Source organism: Anabrus simplex, chromosome 1 (assembly GCF_040414725.1).
Source record: "Anabrus simplex isolate iqAnaSimp1 chromosome 1, ASM4041472v1, whole genome shotgun sequence".
In the NCBI taxonomy this organism is placed as follows: Eukaryota; Metazoa; Arthropoda; class Insecta; order Orthoptera; family Tettigoniidae; genus Anabrus; species Anabrus simplex.
Genome location: NC_090265.1, coordinates 1,068,137,604 through 1,068,155,946, shown reverse-complemented (window position 1 = coordinate 1,068,155,946; position 18,343 = coordinate 1,068,137,604). Strand labels below are relative to the sequence as shown.

General features: G+C 38.6%; 1 protein-coding gene across 6 annotated transcripts in view; it reads left to right on the top strand.

The window, feature by feature from the left end:
- Crag (DENN domain-containing protein Crag) overlaps positions 1–18,343 on the top strand; it is a 579,187-nt gene that overhangs the window by 372,508 nt on the left and 188,336 nt on the right. For 5 of the 6 annotated variants that reach the window (XM_068225395.1, XM_068225392.1, XM_068225394.1 and 2 more), the window contains 2 exons: positions 13,360–13,473; positions 13,553–14,470. In XM_068225395.1, coding sequence (XP_068081496.1) covers positions 13,360–13,473; positions 13,553–14,470 — 1,032 coding nt within the window. The remainder of the gene's footprint in view (positions 1–13,359; positions 13,474–13,552; positions 14,471–18,343) is intronic. The other variant, XM_068225393.1, reaches the window with a different exon arrangement.

Here is an 18,343-nt window from a genome sequence, read left to right as displayed (position 1 = left end):
TTGTTTAATTATTCTCGGCTGATGATGACAGGGAATCTGTCGAAACCGGTACCGAATGTACAAAACGTTGTGATGTTTTAACTGTAATGTAAAACTTTCACACAATATATAGTATTGAAAAGGTGGAACTTATTGTCCTTTCTTTGATGTAAATCTTGTTTCAATACGGAACCTAAATATGAAATTCTTAACGTTAAATATATCTCACCACTGACAACAAATGAAACATATCAATATCTTGGATATAACCAATCAGCAAGGATTCAACACAAGGACACAAAACAGGCATTGAGACTGACATATATTGAACGAGTAGGACGAATCGTGCGTTTTAAGCTCACAAGAAAAAGCATCATTAAGGCCATCAACACGTTTGCTATACCTGTTCTCACATACTCACTTGGAGACATAAAGTGGATTACAACTGAGCTGAAGGATCTTCAAACGAAAGTTAATGTGTTGCTGACAAAACACCACATGCATCATCCAAAATCAGCCTCAAAAAGACTCACTCTGCCTCGTTCTGATGGTGTTCGTGGACCAATAGACCTTGAGAAATTACACAGTGAACAAATTACATTGCTAAAGTGCTACTTCAAACATAAATCAGAAACCTCTTCCCTACATAGTGCAATGGTTGTAGCAGATAACAGTTTTACACCCCTCAGTCTGAACACTTACAATGTCATTCTCCACAAATGAGGAAAAGATCGTTCTGTGGAAAAAGAAACCTCTTCATGGACGGTATCCAAATGAGTTAAATCAGCCATATATCGACAAACAAGCGTCGCATGAGTGGCTGACACACTTGGATATATACCAAGAAACAGAGGGCTTCATCTTCGCCATACAAGATGAAGTCATTGCCACAAGGAACTACAGAAAGCATATACTGTATGATCCATCTGTATATTCAGATCTGTGCCGACAATGTAATACATCTCCAGAAACCATCCAGCACATAACATCAGGTTGTCGATTAATGGCAAACGCAGACTACAAGTACAGGCATGACCAAATTGCAAAAATCATTCACCAGAAATTAGCCTGACAAAATAACCTAATCCATTGTACCACAGCATATTGGAAGTATAAACCCCAATCAGTCTTGGAAAGTGAAAATTACAAACTTTACTGGGATAGAAGTATCATCACTGATAAAACTATTACCTGCAATAGACCAGATATAACTTTTGTAGATAAAAACAAGAAAATCTGCTTCATTGATATAGCATGCCCTAATACTCACAACCTCCAGTCAACACATACTGAGAAGATTTCCAAATACACAGATCTGGCCACAGAGATAAAAACCATGTGGAAACTCAACAATGTTATCATCATTCCAGTAGTGATTGGATGTAATGGTATTGAACCAAAGACACTACACAGGAGTGAAGAAGCTCTTAATCTCCACCCTCTCACTTACAGAGAATTACAAAAGGCAGAAATCCTGGCCACTTGCCATATAGTAAGGAAGGTTATCGGCATGAACCATCCATCATATACAGAGGACTAATGAAAATCGTCCACTAATCATTTTGACCATGTATGCTAAATATCTCATAAATATCTGTCCAGTTTATTTGTCAACAATGTAAGCATATGTGTATATGTACTAAATAGCACTTCTTCCATGTACATTGTTCCGAAGAAGCTCATGGATTATATATAACAAAGTAATAATAATAATAATAATAATAATAATAATAATAATAATAATAATAATAATAATAAAAAATCATAATAATAAATAATAATAATACAGGAGTTAATGAACATTCATTTTTGAATGGCTTCTTCATTCTCACTGATTTCACCTTGCAGTTCACTTTCGACCACAACAGTCTCTTTCTCTAATATGTGCTAAAGTGCATCTGTATTCTCAGTTTTTAAAAACTTGAGTAAAGAAAGAATATCATTTTTCTTTGTTAACTTCAAGCCTTTTTATCAATGAGACCACAAAGAAAAATGTCCTGCACTATCTTATCAGCCAGTTCCCAAAACAAATTAAACATTTTTCCCTGTGTTTCTCTGGCAAATAATGTGTGGCAGTTCCCCTTGCAACAATTACCAGTATAACTAAACACTTTTTTGGAAACATTCTTGCCACAAGTACTCACATAGCTGTCAACATGTTTCCTCTTGGTTTTGTTCTGCATGCATTTCCAAGAGTTTCGTTGAAGTAAACTCTTCTTTATTCTGCATTGTTTCTTCATTTAACTTCTCATCTGCTTTTTGATCACATATTTTTACAGAATAAAACTACCAAAACCACACGCTAATTCCCACAGGTGTGCGATACCCCCATGTCGAAGCGCTTAAGTCGGCCCAGCTGTTCCCCAGAAGAATGACCCTCTACAAAACTGTATGCAATGCTAGCTCCTGCCATCTAGCCTTGACATAACTAAATATAATTTAGAGGATAGATGAAGAACATATTGAGGATTATAAAAATGCATTCACTGGAAAAATGACTTAACTGGTTATTGCACCCATCTCCTTAATTGCTCTCCTTCACAAAAATGTATTTCAAAGTCAGCACAACTAAGTCTGTAGCCATTAATCTTCGTTTTCTAGTTTTATTGTGTACGACAACCGACCGGATTTTAAATATAGCAATTTTTGTTGAAAATGAAATGTCTGCTAAGCAGGGATTTTTTTCCACCAAATGTTTAAAGGTGAAAATTTGGGTGCTTCCATCATGCGGTGGTGTCCATTATGCAATTACGTATATTTTTTGTGTTTCTTCACATTCTCACTTATATTCAACTTTAAAATTTCTCCCTATCCTATGTGTACACCAAGTTCGTTCTTTCTGTTATTTTTATTGTCTGTACACTGTGTGATCTGGTACCCTTCATTTGTAATGCTACTAGAACCTGAAAAATGCCATGAAGAAATTATTATTATTATTATTATTATTATTATTATTATTATTATTATTATTATTATTATTATTATTATTATTATTATTATTATAATCCAGGCCTCTTTGGAGGCCACACGCCATTATTATTGCAGTTCTTGCATGGTTGCGTAGTCCATTGTTTTCTCAACAGATGTTGAAGGTCACATAAATGTCGTGACAATCTTGGTGCTCGTTTTCCAGCAGATGACAGTGCAGCAATGAATGAAGTAAGATTGTCGTTTGAGCAATGCAAGGCCATATTGAAGAGGTCCTGGAAGTACGAAAACATAATGGAGGCACAACGACAATGGTGTAAAATGTACGGAACTCAGCCACCAACACGTACAACAATTTATCGTATTCGGGATAAATTTAAAGCTGGCAGTAGTATTCAGAGATCAAATAAACACCAGATTTGTGAAGGATGAAGGTGGCATAATTTTAACAAAGCCAGAATATATAAGAAATAGATGGAGAGAGTATTTTCAGAAGTTGCTGAACATAAGAACTGATGACAGTCATTCAATGGACGACCAGGAAAGGCAATTAGTTGATGAAGAAATCGATAAAGAAATTACAATGAATGAAATTGAAATGGCAGTAAGAAAGATGAAAAATGGAAAAACTGCTGGAATAGATGAAATATCAGTGGAGATGACAAAGGCAGCTGGAGCTGTAGGCCCGCTGTGGACATATCGGGTTCTCAGGAATGTCTGGGAAAATAAGGGGGTCCCTGAGGATTGGCAAAAAGGAATAATCGTCCCAATTTTCAAGAAAGGTGATAAGAAAGTTTTGAAAAACTACAGGGGAATTACTCTAATATCCCATGTTGCTAAGATAATGGGAAGGATACTGGAAAGTAGAATAAGGTTGAGAGTTGAGAATCAGATATAGGAAACTCAGTTTGGTTTCAGAAGTGGACGGTCAACAATAGAGCCCATTTTCATTATGAGACAACTAATGGAAAAGCAATGGGAGTACGGAATGATATGGTTATGACATTCATTGACATTGAAAAGGCATATGACAGTGTCCCCAGGACTAAAGTTTGGGACAGTCTGGTGCAAAAAGGAATTGGACGGGGATTAATAAAAATGATCATGGCAATGTACAAGGAATGTTGTAGTTGCGTGCAAACACAAGTTGGCAGGTCACGTTGGTTCAAAATAACTCGTGGATTGAGACAGGGAAGTATTCTATCACCAATCCTGTTTACAATAGTAATGGATGACATCATGAGAACAGCAAAAGCAGCATATGGAGAAAGAAAAATGAACATGATGTTATTTGCAGATGATATTGTGATTTGGGGAGAAGACGACAGGAAGGTTCAAGAACAGTTGAATGTGGTGAATGGGAAGATTGAAGAATGTGGATTGAAAATAAGTGTAGAAAAGAGTAAAACTCTTGTTATGACTTGAGGGGAGAAAAAGGGAAAGGTGAGATTAGACTTGCAGACAAGCCCCTGGAAGTAGTAGAAACGTTCAAATACCTGGGGGGTGAATTAATGGAGAATGCTCGACTGGATGCTGAGATTAGTAAGAGGATTCAAGCTGGAAGTTGTTTCTGTCATAGTGTCAGAAACATGTTATGGGACAAAGATATGCCAATGGAAGCAAAGGAAACTATGTACAAGATGTATTAGTACCCGTAACAACTTACGGAGCAGAAACTTGGACAATGACAAAGAAGGATGCGAGTCGAATGCAGGCAGCTGAAATGAAGTTCTTGAGGAGTATGGTACAGAAGAGACAAAATAAGGAATGAGAAAATCCGGGAAGAAATTGGAGTGGAAAAAATTAATGATAGAATAGAGAAGAGCTGACTAAGATAATTTGGGCACATAAAGCAAATGAGTGACAAAAGAATGCCAAAAAAGGTGATGGAAATGCAAATGCAAGGAAGGAGGGGACGTGGACGACCACGTTTGAAATGGAAGGATACAATCCAACGCAGTATTATAGAAAGAAACCTGGACTGGGACACAGTGTTGGAGGAGGAGTGGTGGAAAGACTGAAGAAAGTGGAGAGGAACCATATTTGCCCCTACCCGGCTACAGCTGGATAAAGAGAAATGGTGATGATGATGAATACTATTCAGGATGTACATAAGAAAAGGTCTGGCCGAACAAAAACATCAACAAGTCCAGCTTCCAGCGTTGCTGTGTTGCAACATTTTACTAGGTCACCTCAGAAATCTGTGAATCAGGGTGCACGTGAAAGCAGGGTAAGCCGATCAACCATACAACGAATTTTGAAGGCTGCAAAGTAGAAAGCAGTACATCCGAAGATCGCTGCATGCTATGAATGAGGACGTCCCGGATTGAAAGATGGAGTACTGCAAGTGGTTTGAAGGCATGCTTAGTGAGGATGAACGGTTTACAGGTGACGAGGTGCAATTCAAACTGAACGGTACTGTAAACCGCCACAACTGCATTTACTGGGCTCCTGAAAATCCTCATGTTCACATGGACAAAAATGTTAATCTACCCGGTGTTAATGTGTGGTGTGGTCTGTCATTGCACGGTTTGATTGGCCCATTCTTCTTTGAAGGTACCATAGCTGGTGAAGTGTATCTTCATAGGAAGTAAACATCGATTTTACCTGTCATTGAGAGGTGTTTGGAAATTAAAGATTTTACCTACAACAAGATGATGTTCTGCCTCACTACCACAGAGATATCAGAGTCTACTTGGATGAAAATCTACCTGGACGATAGGTCGAAGAGGAGTTGCTGAGTACCCACCACGGTCTCCAGATCTTACCCTCTTTACTTCTACCTATGGGGGACCTTGAAAAATGTTTTTCAGATAAGCCAGCTACACTGAATGAGCTACGAAAAACTACCGAGGCGTCCTGTGCTATCCCACTGGCAACACTGACAGCCGTAGTTTGTTTAGCAGTTCAGTAGCATCGACGTTGTTTGGCTGCTAATGGGGGTCACTTTGAACACACAAATTAACCTACCCCCGTGCAAGAATTGTAACGATATGTCATTTTGTTCCATTAATACTGACTATCAAAGTGTGTCTACATTTTTCTGGACCTCTCCTTATATGTTTTGAGTGAGTCAAAAACCTTTCAAGTTTTAAACTTGTTGACACGTGTTAAGATGGCAAAATTCTCAGAATTATTGGATTCAACCCATTCACCAAGGTACTTGAATCTTTCCACTTTAAAGATTCTACCATGGGTAGTCAGAAAATGTGGTGGGGCATGTATGATGTTAGAAATAAATTGGGTTTTGGTATAGGAGATTTTGAGGCCAATATTAACTGCGCTTTCATGCAGGTAATTGATTAGTTGAGTAGCTAGTTCAGGAGAAGAAGTAAGGAGAGCAAGGTCATCTGCAAAAGCAAGGCAGTCAGTATTGATACCATTATGGGTTTGGCCTATTTGAACTCCATTAAGAATTCCTTTAGATTGGAGAACATGTCTCCGTTCCCGGATGACCCTCTCAAGAGCACAGTTGAAATGTAGTGGTGATAGTCCATCTCCGTGCTGAACTCCTTTTTGGATTTTAAAGACTTCAGAAATCCCAGATCTGAACTTTACTTTGGAAGACCTACCATTGAGTTTAGTTTGAATGATCTGTTTGGTCTTGTTGTCTAGGCCAAATTCTTGGAGAACTTGGAAAAGGGTTGCCTTCTGCAAAATGTATGGAAGTGATGACAAAGGGTCTGGCTCTGAGTTTCAGGTAGGCGATAATCAATTTTAGATTCTGGATCTGTTCTGCACAGGATCTGGGTTTTTGGAAGCTGGCTTGGTATTAACCTATTTATAAGTCAAGGTGTTCTACAGCTCTAGTGAGTAAGGCTTTGGAGAGGATTTTGTAAGTAACAGGAGGAAGAGAGATGCCACGATGATTATTGACATCTGATATATCACCTTTTATACGAAGGGAATGAATGACAACCGTGACACATTTGGAGGGTAACTGAGTCTTTTTCCAAATCTGTTGGATAATTTAAGGGGGAGGAGGGGTTGTAGCATATTGTCATGCAGTCATTTTCAGTATTCTATGATCACTGAGTCTTCACCAGGACCTTTATTATTTTAGAGAAAAATTATGATCTCTCAAAGTTCAGAAATGTCTGGTGGGGAAGAATCAGGGTTGGTTGGAGCTGGATTCAGGTTAGGGATAAAAGTCGATTGTAGTGATCACAGTTGAGAAGGGACTCAAAGTATTTTGCTAAAATCTGAGAATTTTGTCCGTCATTGTCGGCGACCTGGGTCACGGAAACGTAGGTTCGAAGGGTTGTATTTGGCTAGGTTTCATTTGAAATTGTGGTAGAAATTTCTCGAATTATTCTTCTGAAAACTGGATTCAATGTCCACCAGTTCGTTTTTGTAGAAAGTTCTTTTGGTGTTCCTAAAGATTTGGGCAGTATTTTTGTGGATTTTGAGGAACCTTTGATACGTCCGCTGCGTCTTATGTGATTTCCAAAGTAGCCAGGCTTGTTGTTTGTCATTGAAGGCTACATCGCATTGCGAATTTCACCAAGGGTGTCTGGGTTTTCTTGTTTGATGTGCTATTTTAACCCTTTTGATGCCAGGCTGTAATGTCGTGGTTGCGCTAGGAATGCCAAGACAATTATAATGAAAATACACACACTAAAGAAAGATATTCTCCTACCTACATTTTGGAGGTAAATCCCTGTTGTTCTTTTCTGTAGCACACAGATAAATAGAGAATATGTGGGTGTGACTGTAATTGCAATATAGCTTCATTTTCTTCATTTAAAAGTGTACAAATTTTGTAGTAATTTTTGATAAAATTTAATTTCCAAAATTTGAGAATATTCAGCTAATTTTGAATAAAATACTAATTTTTGTTCAATTCTTGATAGTACTTTTTGAGAATTACAAATTTTTACAAAATTATGCACACACAGGTAAAATACTCAATAACATCTTCTTTACTTTGAACATTTGTCAGTCGATAAATTATTCTCTAATAAATCACTTAATGTTAAAACATTGTATATTTTAATCATCTTTCATATACTTATTCTACCTTACACTATTGGAAGTAAATAAACAAATGTATAAACAAACTAAATAACAAGCGACACAAAGTGGCGGAGTGCAAGGCTACCATGCGCGAAACTTACAATGCGTAGAAAGAAAGTTGTTTTAAAACTTCACTGTTATCGATATTTCCAGATAGTAAAAGCTTTAATCATTCCGGTGGTATCATTTATGCTGCCATCGTGCTGCAGGAATTGGAAGATACAGGCGAAAGGTCCCCGGCATTTTTAGCAGCAACTCTCATGGCCGATAGATCAGCCACCTGCCACTATGAGATAAGAGCTCTGTCAACAAGAGAACATTCCAATTGTTCGAAGTCTGGTGATGAAAAAGAGGAGATTTGTTCTAAGAACTCAGTTTGAAGTACTTTAAGTTTCCCAGTGTCAGATCAAAGGATTCGTTGAGGCTGGTTTTTCCATGTGTATCTCAGGATGAACTTGATCTTTACTTTGGAGAGGTAATGGTCTGAGTTGAGATTAACGCCTTGCAGGACTTTGACATTCTGAATTTCTTTGGAGGATCCTGCAGAGATAGCAACGTGTTCAAGTTGGAATTCTCCAAGTAATGGGTTTGGAGATGTCCAGGTCTTCTGCTTCTGTAGAAGATGTTTAAAAAATGTGGATTTGAATAGAAGCTTGTTTCTCACAGAGTTCATTTAAATACACTATGTTTTGGTTTGTTCTCGGATGTGCTGGGTAATCACCAACTATGTTCAAATACTTCCGTTCTTTGGGTGTTGAAATCACCCAAGAGAATTGTAGTGTGAGCCTTTGAAATTTTGGAGATGACATCATGTAATTTGCCCAGAAACTTATTGTCAGCATTGATTGGAGGATGAGCATTTATCAAGGTGTATGCTTTATTGGCACATTTAACTGAAAGAATGGATAACGTATTGGTGATAGGGATAAAGCTGATGATTGATCCAAGGACCACACAACTTACGATGGAACCAGTGCCGGGATGTGGAGCTCCTTTGAGGATTTAAAAAAAATCAGTTTTGCTTTTGAATACTCTGAAACCTTGGGTTTCAAATGAATATCATCTGGGTAACATGTTTCTTGAATCACAGCTAATGACATTCATAGTTTCATGAGTACATCCATTAGATGTTTGAGTTTACCTGTTTTGAGGAGTGAATTGGTGTTGAAGATTGCAATGAAATTTGTGTGCTTGGAACTGAATTTGTGTGTGTCAAATATTTCAGGAGACTCCGACTTCTCCTTTGAGCATATGGGTGCAGACTCCCCCGAAATCCGTTGGTCTGCATGTGGTCCGCTGAGGACCGGAGGATTGGTTACCACCTGGGGTAGATTTTCCATTTGATTTTTCCATCGTGCTTGAAACTGAGCAGTTGAGAAATGTGCTTAGGTTTTAGGGAAAAAGCAAGTTCTTCCCAATAGTAAAACTGAGGTTGTTAGCCCCAGAAGGCCTTGATAGCCTTGACAGTTGTTTTACGGCGGAATATTCTTCCTTATGCCCACCCCCCTCCTTTACCCGAGCTTGGGACTGACAACAGTACCATTAGGCTACTCAATCTACCCAATGGTACTGCAGGCAGAGTTATTATTTTTTGATTACTTACTTACTTACTTACTGGTCGGCGCTACAGTCCTTGTAGGTCCTTGGCCTCCTTTATCACCTGCCTCCATTCATCTCGGTCCTCAGCTTTTCTTCTCCAACGTTTAACTCCTAACTTTCTAAGGTCATCCTCAACATCATCAATCCACCTTTTCCTGGGTCTTCCTCTTCTCCTCCTTCCATCAAGTTTCCCTATAAACACCTTTTTTACGGTGCAGGTTTCTGCCATTCTCTGAACATGACCGGCCCACCTAATTCTTCCCTGCTTAATTTTAGCAACAATATCTGGCTGGCCAAACAGTCCTTGCAGCTCTACATTTGTCCTCATTCTCCACCCATCCTGCTCTCTTACTGCACCGAATATCTTTCTCAATATCTTCCTTTCCCACCGTAACAGCCACTGTTCTTCTCTGGAGGTCATCACCCAGCATTCTGAGCCATACATAACTATTGGTCTTAGTACTGTTGTGTATATTTTAATTTTTGTATTCCTGCTGACATTCCTGGATTTAAACATATTTTGCAAGGCGTAAAAGCATCGGTTTCCACTTGTTATCCTCTCCTGTATTTCTACGGAGGTTTTATTGTCCTCTGTTATTATAGAGCCTAGATATTTGAAAGATGTGACTCTTTGATATTCCTTCCCATTTAATCTTACTGGGGTCCTTCCTCTTACTCCCTCTGTATCTCCCATCTTCATATATTTTGTTTTGTTTATATTCACTTCTAGTCCTAGGTCCCGTGCTTTCCCTTCTAATACTGAGTAGCTCTCTTCAAGAGCTCTTTCATTTCTTGCAATTATTGCTACATCATCAGCATATGCTATCACTTGTACTAATCTGTTCAAAATGGTTCCCCCTGGGTTGATGGGCAATTCACGGATTACTTTTTCCAATGCTAGGTTAAAAAGAAGTGTGGAAAGTACATCTCCCTGTCTTAGTCCTCTCCCCACTAAAAACTCCTCTGACAGATCTTGCTCCACTCTCACCTTGCATACCGTTGTTTTCAAAGTCATTTCTGTTAATCTAATCAATTTCCTTGGGATTCCAAATTCTTTCATAATCTTGTAAATTTTACCCCTATCTAGACTGTCATATGCCTGTTTAAAATCAACATACAGCTGATGTAGCTGTTTGTCATATTCATAAAATTTCTCTAGCACTTGTCGTAATATAAATATCTGATCCAGAGTAGAGCGATGTTTTCTAAAACCTGCTTGGTAATCCCCTAATATTCTTTCCATCCATAATTCCAATCTTAAGGCTAGTACCTTACCAAAAACCTTGTACGTTCCATCCAGCAAGGTGATCCCTCGATAATTTCCACATACTGCCTTATCTCCCTTTTTATGTAATGGGTAAATTATACCCAATGTCCAATCCTTGGGTATTTCCTCCTTTGTCCAAACCTCCTTAATCAATTCATAAACAGCCATTTCTATTCCCTCTCCCCCATATCTCAACAGCTCTGACTCCATTCCATCTTCACCTGGGGCTCTATTATTCTTTAATGCATTAATTGCAGCTTTGACCTCTTCTAAGTCTGGCTCTTTTACTGATTCCTCTTCCAATTCTCTTTCTTCCCCATCAACATTTACATTTTCCTCCTCTCTATCATCTTCATTATTTCCATTGAGTAACTCGTAAAAATACTCCTGCCATCTTCCAAGCACTTTGCTTTTATCACCCAGAAGGTTTCCATCTTTATCCTTGAAGAAAACAGCTCTTGGTTGAAACCCTCTCTTAATGTCTTTTGTTCTTTCATAGAACTTTCATACCTCGTTTCTATCCTTCATTTCATCCAGTTCTTCGATTCTCTTTCTTTCAAAAGCTCTTTTCTTATATCTACATATCTTATCTGCTCTTCTTCGTTTCTCTCTATACTCTTCTACTGTTTGTCTTGTTCTCCTTTGAAGCATTCTGTTCCTAGCATCATTCCTCTCTTGGATTAATGTTGAACATTCCTCATCAAACCATTCTGCTCTCTTTACCAATTTCTTCTTTCCCAAGGTACTATCTGCAACTTCACTGATAGTTGTTTTCAGTATCTCCCATTTATCTTCCACTTCTCCTTTCTCCCATAATTCCCTTTTTATTGCCAAAGATTCAGCTATTTTCTTTTTGTATTTCTCTTGCAATTCCTCATTTTTTAGTCCTTCAATATTGTGCTTTGCCTTTCTTGTTACTTTTTCCGTTCTTGCCAAATCTATTTTTTGTCTGTACTTGACTCTAACAAGATAGTGGTCTGTATCTGCATCAGCACCTCTGCAGCTTCTAACATCCATAATATCTGATGCATGTCGCCTGTCTATGATAACATGGTCTATTTGATTTCTTGTCACACCATCTGGTGAAATCCAGGTCTCCTTGTGAATGTTTTTCCTAGGATGCCAAGTACTTTTAATTATCATCTGCTTTCCACTCACAAAATCAATCAATCTCAATCCGTTATCATTACTTACTTCATGCAGGCTTTCTTTCCCTACTAAGTGTTTGTACACTTCTTCTCTTCCAATTTTTGCATTTAAATCTCCAAGGATAATTTTTACATCATGCCTTTGAACTTTATTAATTTCTTCCTCCAATTTGGTATAAAATGCATCTTTCTTCTCATCTTCTGCCTCCTCAGTAGGGGCGTACACACAAAACACAGTTACGTTGAAGAATTTTGCCCTAATTCTCACAGAGCACATCCTATCATTGATTGGAGTAAAGTTGATCACGCTTTGCTTTACTGACTTATGTATGAGGAATCCTGTGCCATTACTGCCTGCTTTTTCTCCACTGTACATCAAAATATGTTGTCCAGACATCATCATCCCTTGCCCTTTCCATCTTAGTTCCTGTAGAGCTGCTATTTTCACTCCATACTTATCCATTTCATTCCTTAATACTTTTAACTTGCCAGGTCTCTTCAATGTCTTAACATTCCACGTTGCTAATATAATATCATTTTTCCTTCTCTTTAGCCGTTTTTCTCGCCGGTTCGTCACCAAGTTTTCCAGTCCTGCATTATTCATTCTTAAGGTATCCGTAACAGTTGGTTTTTTTACGAGGTAGGGGAGTTAACCCTACGCTCAACCCCCAACCTGGAGGACCAGGGTATCACTCTTAGTCTGGATCATCACCTTAGACCTGTCCGGCTTGGGTGGCCCTACCAGGAGCAGATGCTCCCGCCGGCATAGCTCTAAGGATCATTTGACCACGCAAGCCTCCAATAAACACCCGGCAAAATATATTTTGCCTTCGTCAAGGTGGTGATACCTTCGGGAGGTTATTTTTTGATTATTATTCTTTTATTTTATTTTTTTCCTTTCTATTGACTGTTGCTAGCCTGGTGCACCCCTTATAAGACTCTGACTAGATTGAGTGGGATCTGCTATGTAGGGGAAACTCCATTGTGGGGATAGTGTTGTGTTTGTTGTATTAGTTGCAGAAATGATGGAGACAGCACCAACGCTCAGTCCCTGAGTGAAGAGAATTAACCATTAAAATTATAATTGGTGACGGGCGGGAATCAGACTTGGATCCTCTGAAGCAAAGGCCACTACGCTGACCATTCAACCAAGGAGCCGCATCATGAAGAGACATATTTTATGACTACGGCTATCTAGACGCGCGAAGTAAACTCAGTATGCAAGCCGTCTGTATTGGTGACATCGTTGTCTCCGAACTTTAATTTATTTGTCTCCAAAACTCAAATTTATAAATAGTTGCTTTTTATTGAAGTGGATTCTTCTCTTTCAGATTTGAGATTTCTGTTAATGGAGTCATTATCTTTATATGCTCTTTTTTTATTGCAGGAGAGCTTGTATTTGATTATTTATTTCATTTGTAGGTCTGAGAGCTTCGCCAATGATGCACAGATTTTACGTCTGGGTATACAGTCTAATTCCAGACCTAGTGAATCTGTGTGTGTGAACAAGACCTCTTCTACAAAGGGAAGTTCAAGGTATAATTTTATTTACTTGATAGGTACTTTTGAAGTTTTCTGCTTTGTAATGATTTAAGTAAGTCGTGTATGTCTTTAGTAGGTCACTGTTCGGGCGCAGAGGCAGTTTCAACATACGACGCCAGAGTCGAGAGTCATCTACTGAGAATTTGGAGGAGCGCAGCTCTGCAGGGAGTGCGGATGATCTGGATTCCACTGGTAGCCACACTCCCAAGCACTTCAAGAGCAAGCTTTATTCATGGGGGTCACGAGCGTGGGATAGAGCCGGACGAGTGGGCTTGCATAAACTGGATAGTGACAGCAGTCTCAGGAAGAGTAGTACAGACTCATTGTTGGATTCACCTGGGTTTCCTTTGCATGGGAATGGGAGGGGTAGCTGTGATTTGGAATTAGAAAGTAAAAACAGAACTACTGCCATAAGTGATAGTGAATTGTCTCGAACGCAAAGTTCCCCAGTACAGATTAATTCAGAAGTGAAATGTGATTTTCTTGGGAGAAATTTAGTTAATGACATTATTTCACGAGAACATAGCAATGAAAGAATTAACAGTATTTATGATTCCCCCATGAAAAGTCCAGGTTCTCCCTCTCAGAAAACATCTCCTATTCGGACTCCTGTTACAGAGAACGATCCTTTAGGTGCTTTTGAATCACAAGTTACTCCTGATGAGTTAGATGCGTTAGAAGCGAATGGGGATCACCATGATTCTAGTTCAACATCACTAAGTTCTAGTGTTACTCCAGGCAATGTGTTATCGGAAATGGGTGAGGCTGCTGGAGGCCCAGTCCTCTTCGGCGGTTGTGGTCGATCAAGAGGAGTGTCTCGAAGTGCAACCTTTGCACATAATGGTTCTCAAGGTGAAGGAGATGACGACTTGCTGGAAGTTGAGGGTAAACCAATGCAACGGTCCTCTACCATGCCAGTAGATGTGCCTGCATCTGGAGGAGTTGCATCAAGCCTCAGTAGCATCAGTTCAAGTTTCAAGCTTCCATTCAGGTTAGATCTGTGGAATGGTATTATGTACTTTCGAAATTTATATTTACTGCATAAATAACCCAGTTAAGTGGATGGAATCCATTTTCTTCTAACAGGGTAGATAATTGCATGAAATTAACAAAACTGCATTTTTGAATGAGCTTAAAATAGCCAGCCAGCATTCATAGATGTTAGTGCATTTTTTAAGTTTTTATGTTGAAGTAAAGGAAGAAGAAAGTGCATGTTAGTTTAAGAGTCATCAGTTGAAGTAAAAGAGGAATGTGATCAAGAACTTAAAAAAAAAAACTACCACTTACAATTCTAGAACAAAAATTGGACAGGTACGAGATAAAATAGAATGTCCCATATCTGGGACTGTATTAAATGGTACTTATTCATCATCATTATTTTACAGTTCCAGTTTCCCAGGTACTGTCAGCGAGCCTCTTCCATTGTGTCTTATTGAGATAAGTTCTGTTGTTAATGACATCCTATAGTGTCCTTCCCCGATGTGCAATGTTCATTTTTACGATGCCCATCAAGTGGGTTCTTGATCTTCCCACCATCCATTTTCCTGCCACATGTCTCTCCAAGTTAACATAAGCTGTCCATGTTGGCTCCATCCTCATTACATGCCCAACCACTTGCAGGTGGGGGATGTAGATCAAGAATACATCCACGGCATCCCCGGCCTGTCATAAGAGGTGATTAAAAGGGGCGACCAAGCAGTGATGACATTAGAACCACGAGACTACTTGTGATTAGTACCATTACGTGCGGAACACCATGGGTCGACGTTACCTGCGACTAGTACCACCATTACACGTTATAATTCTCATGCTAGGTCCGTATTGAAATGTACGTAAATACAAAGTATGATACAAGTGTTATTTTAATATCCACCTACTCAATACAAAAAGATATAGTAAATTAAGAATAAAATCTTATCATAAAAAGTTACAAGGGACATGTTTTGCCCATATTAAGGGCATCATCAGCTTCAAACTCAAACCTGTAAGGTGAATAATCAGGATCCTGATTGTTCTTACAAATAGTAAAAAGAGGATATCAATGTAGGTGTTTGTCTAACATAAAATTATTAGAATGTCCTTGGTTAAAATCGTAGGGTAGAGCAATAAACAGCTCAGTCTTTATAATGGAATAGAAATGTGTTTCCTTGAATACTCCTGTTGGAGGAGAAGAAAAAGTAAAGCTGATAGACTGTTAAGAAGACTGTTGTCTTATCTGAACATACGAAATTAACATCTTTAACATCTACCCTCAACAGGTTTTGGGCGCTTTGACTCAGCGCTCCGGAAAATGTAATCTTGTGAACTTGTGACATGCAGCTTGATACTGCGATTTTAACCAAGGACATTCTAATCTTTTTATGTTAGACAAACGCCTACATTGATATCCCCTTTTTACTATTTGTAAGAACAATCAGGATCCTGATTATTCACCTTACAGGTTTGAGTTTGAGGCTGATGATGTCCTTAATATGGGCGAAACATGTCACTTGTAACTTTTTATGATAAGATTTAATTCTTAATTTACTAGATCTCTTTGTATTGAATAGGTGGATATTAAAATAACACTTGTAACATACTTTGTATTTAGTACCACCATTACGCGTTGAACACCATAGGTCGACTTTACTTGCGATTAGTTCTACTACATGTGGCTGGTTGTTCTCCCTTTTAGAACAATAATCACTACTACCTAAGGAACACAAACCACTACAACCTCCAGCTGTGCCTGTGATTAGTATCAACAGGGGGAGTATTACTGTGGGAATAGTACCATTATATGAAGAACACCATGGGTCTGTGTTGCCTGTGGGTAGTGCCATAATGTGTGATATACCATGGGTCTACATTGCGTATGATCAGTACCACTATTAGTATATATGTGACCTGTGAAGTTCCACTAAGTGAGGAACACCACGGGAATACCGGCGCCCGTGATTATTCCCACTATGTGCGGAACACCATGGGTCTGCGTTGCTTGTGACTAGTATCCTTATGTGCGAAACACTATGGATTTGTGTTACCTGTGAGTGGTGCCATTGTGTGTGACATACCATGGGTCTACATTACCTGGGATTAGTACCACCATGTGAGGATGGTTGTCTAGTTCAGACATGCCAACTCTCCCAGTTTAAGAGCGCGACTCACGATTTTTCATCGTTCTTCCCGATCGCCAGGATCGATCCCCTGATTTTCAGAGCAGTTTCAGTAATTTTCGTATTATTTTAAACTCCCGTGCGTTTCCTCGTTCTATTGATATATGGCCGAGTATGGCTGGTCGATAGTAGTTCTAATAATCACAACTGGGTGGCAGTACGGGGCATGGTGGCCAGCCATGTGCTCCTCTTTGGTCTATTATTATTATTATTATTATTATTATTTACATATTTTACGCCCACATTGGAGCACTTAAATCAATACATTTGAGTTAATTTCTTCTTTTTCTTTTTCTTCTCCCAGAACTCTCCGACCTGGAAGCCCTTTCTTTGTGTGTCCGATACAGTATATTGTTTCCATTCAACTGTTTTTAGTTTGAGACTTATGCTTTTGTTCTTCAAAATCCTCTTCTCTTTTTTGTCTTTGATTTGTTGCCAAGTTATACCCAATTCTTCCAAATCATCCTGAACTTCTTTGAACCAATTATTATTGATTTTATTTTTCAAAAAGTAATCAAATAGTTGTTTCAATATCCTGGTGTCTGGTAATCTTGATATGTGACAGTAAAAGGAAATTCCTCTTTTACGCATTGTAGATGTTATTGATTTACATTCACGACAGACAATGTTGTTAGGCAACAATCTCCACTGTCCATCAACTTGGTGTTTTTTATTAATAATTGTTCTAAGAATTCTTCTATCAGTTTTCGGTAATTTGTCTGTTGTAGATTTTACATTTAATTTGAATAACGTTTCACTAGCATACGTTGCCTCTGGTTTAACTATGGAATTGGTGTATAGTGTTTCAGCTTAGCGTTTATCGAAAGATTTTTTTTATATGTAGGTTGGCCAGGTAAGTCTTCGTGCTTGTTTAAATTTAGTTGTTCTGTGTTCTATTGCTTCCTTTTCATTTGTGTTCCATGTTATTATTTCCCCAAAATATTTGAATTTCTGAACAATTTTAATCTCTTTATTACTGTTCAGTTGAATAACTGGTCTATAATACAGTTAAATACACAAATAGCTTAATAACAAGAAGTGGAAGTCACAAGCGAGTAACCTAACCTCAGAAGTAGCACGCCATAGACGTCTACCCGGGGCAGGACCTACGTCCCAGGACAAGACCTACGTAAGTGCTCGTGTTACGTCACTTAGTAGTGTTTCTTGGTTGTATGTCTTAATATTTGTTTTGGTCAATATGTCAAAAAAGAAATATGATGCAGTGTTTAAAAGCGCTTATAGGGGAGAGTTTCTGTGTTTCAGTGAATCCAGGAAGGGACCAATGTTCACATTCTGTACTATATGTAGGTGCGATTTTTCAGTTGCGCATGGCGAGAAGTGTGATATACTCAATCGTGTGCAAACAAAAAACATAAGGAGAGTGTCCAGTGTGTAGAAAGAAACCAGACTGAACTTTTCATGTAAAAACCAAGATGTAAATCCTGTGACAAATGCCGAGGCTTTATTTATGTCATTTATCGTAGAACATAACCTGCCTGTAAATTGTGCCGACCACGCGGGGCCTTCGTTTTGCAAAAAAAATTCTGCTCCAGAAATCGCTAAACGATACGGGAGTGCTAGAATGAAAACAGGAGCTATCATTACAGAAATGTGCATGGAAGAAAAGGCGAAAATTATATCACATTTGCAGGTGAATGCATTTTCTGTTGCTACTGATAGTAGCAATAAAAGCGACTTGAAAATATATC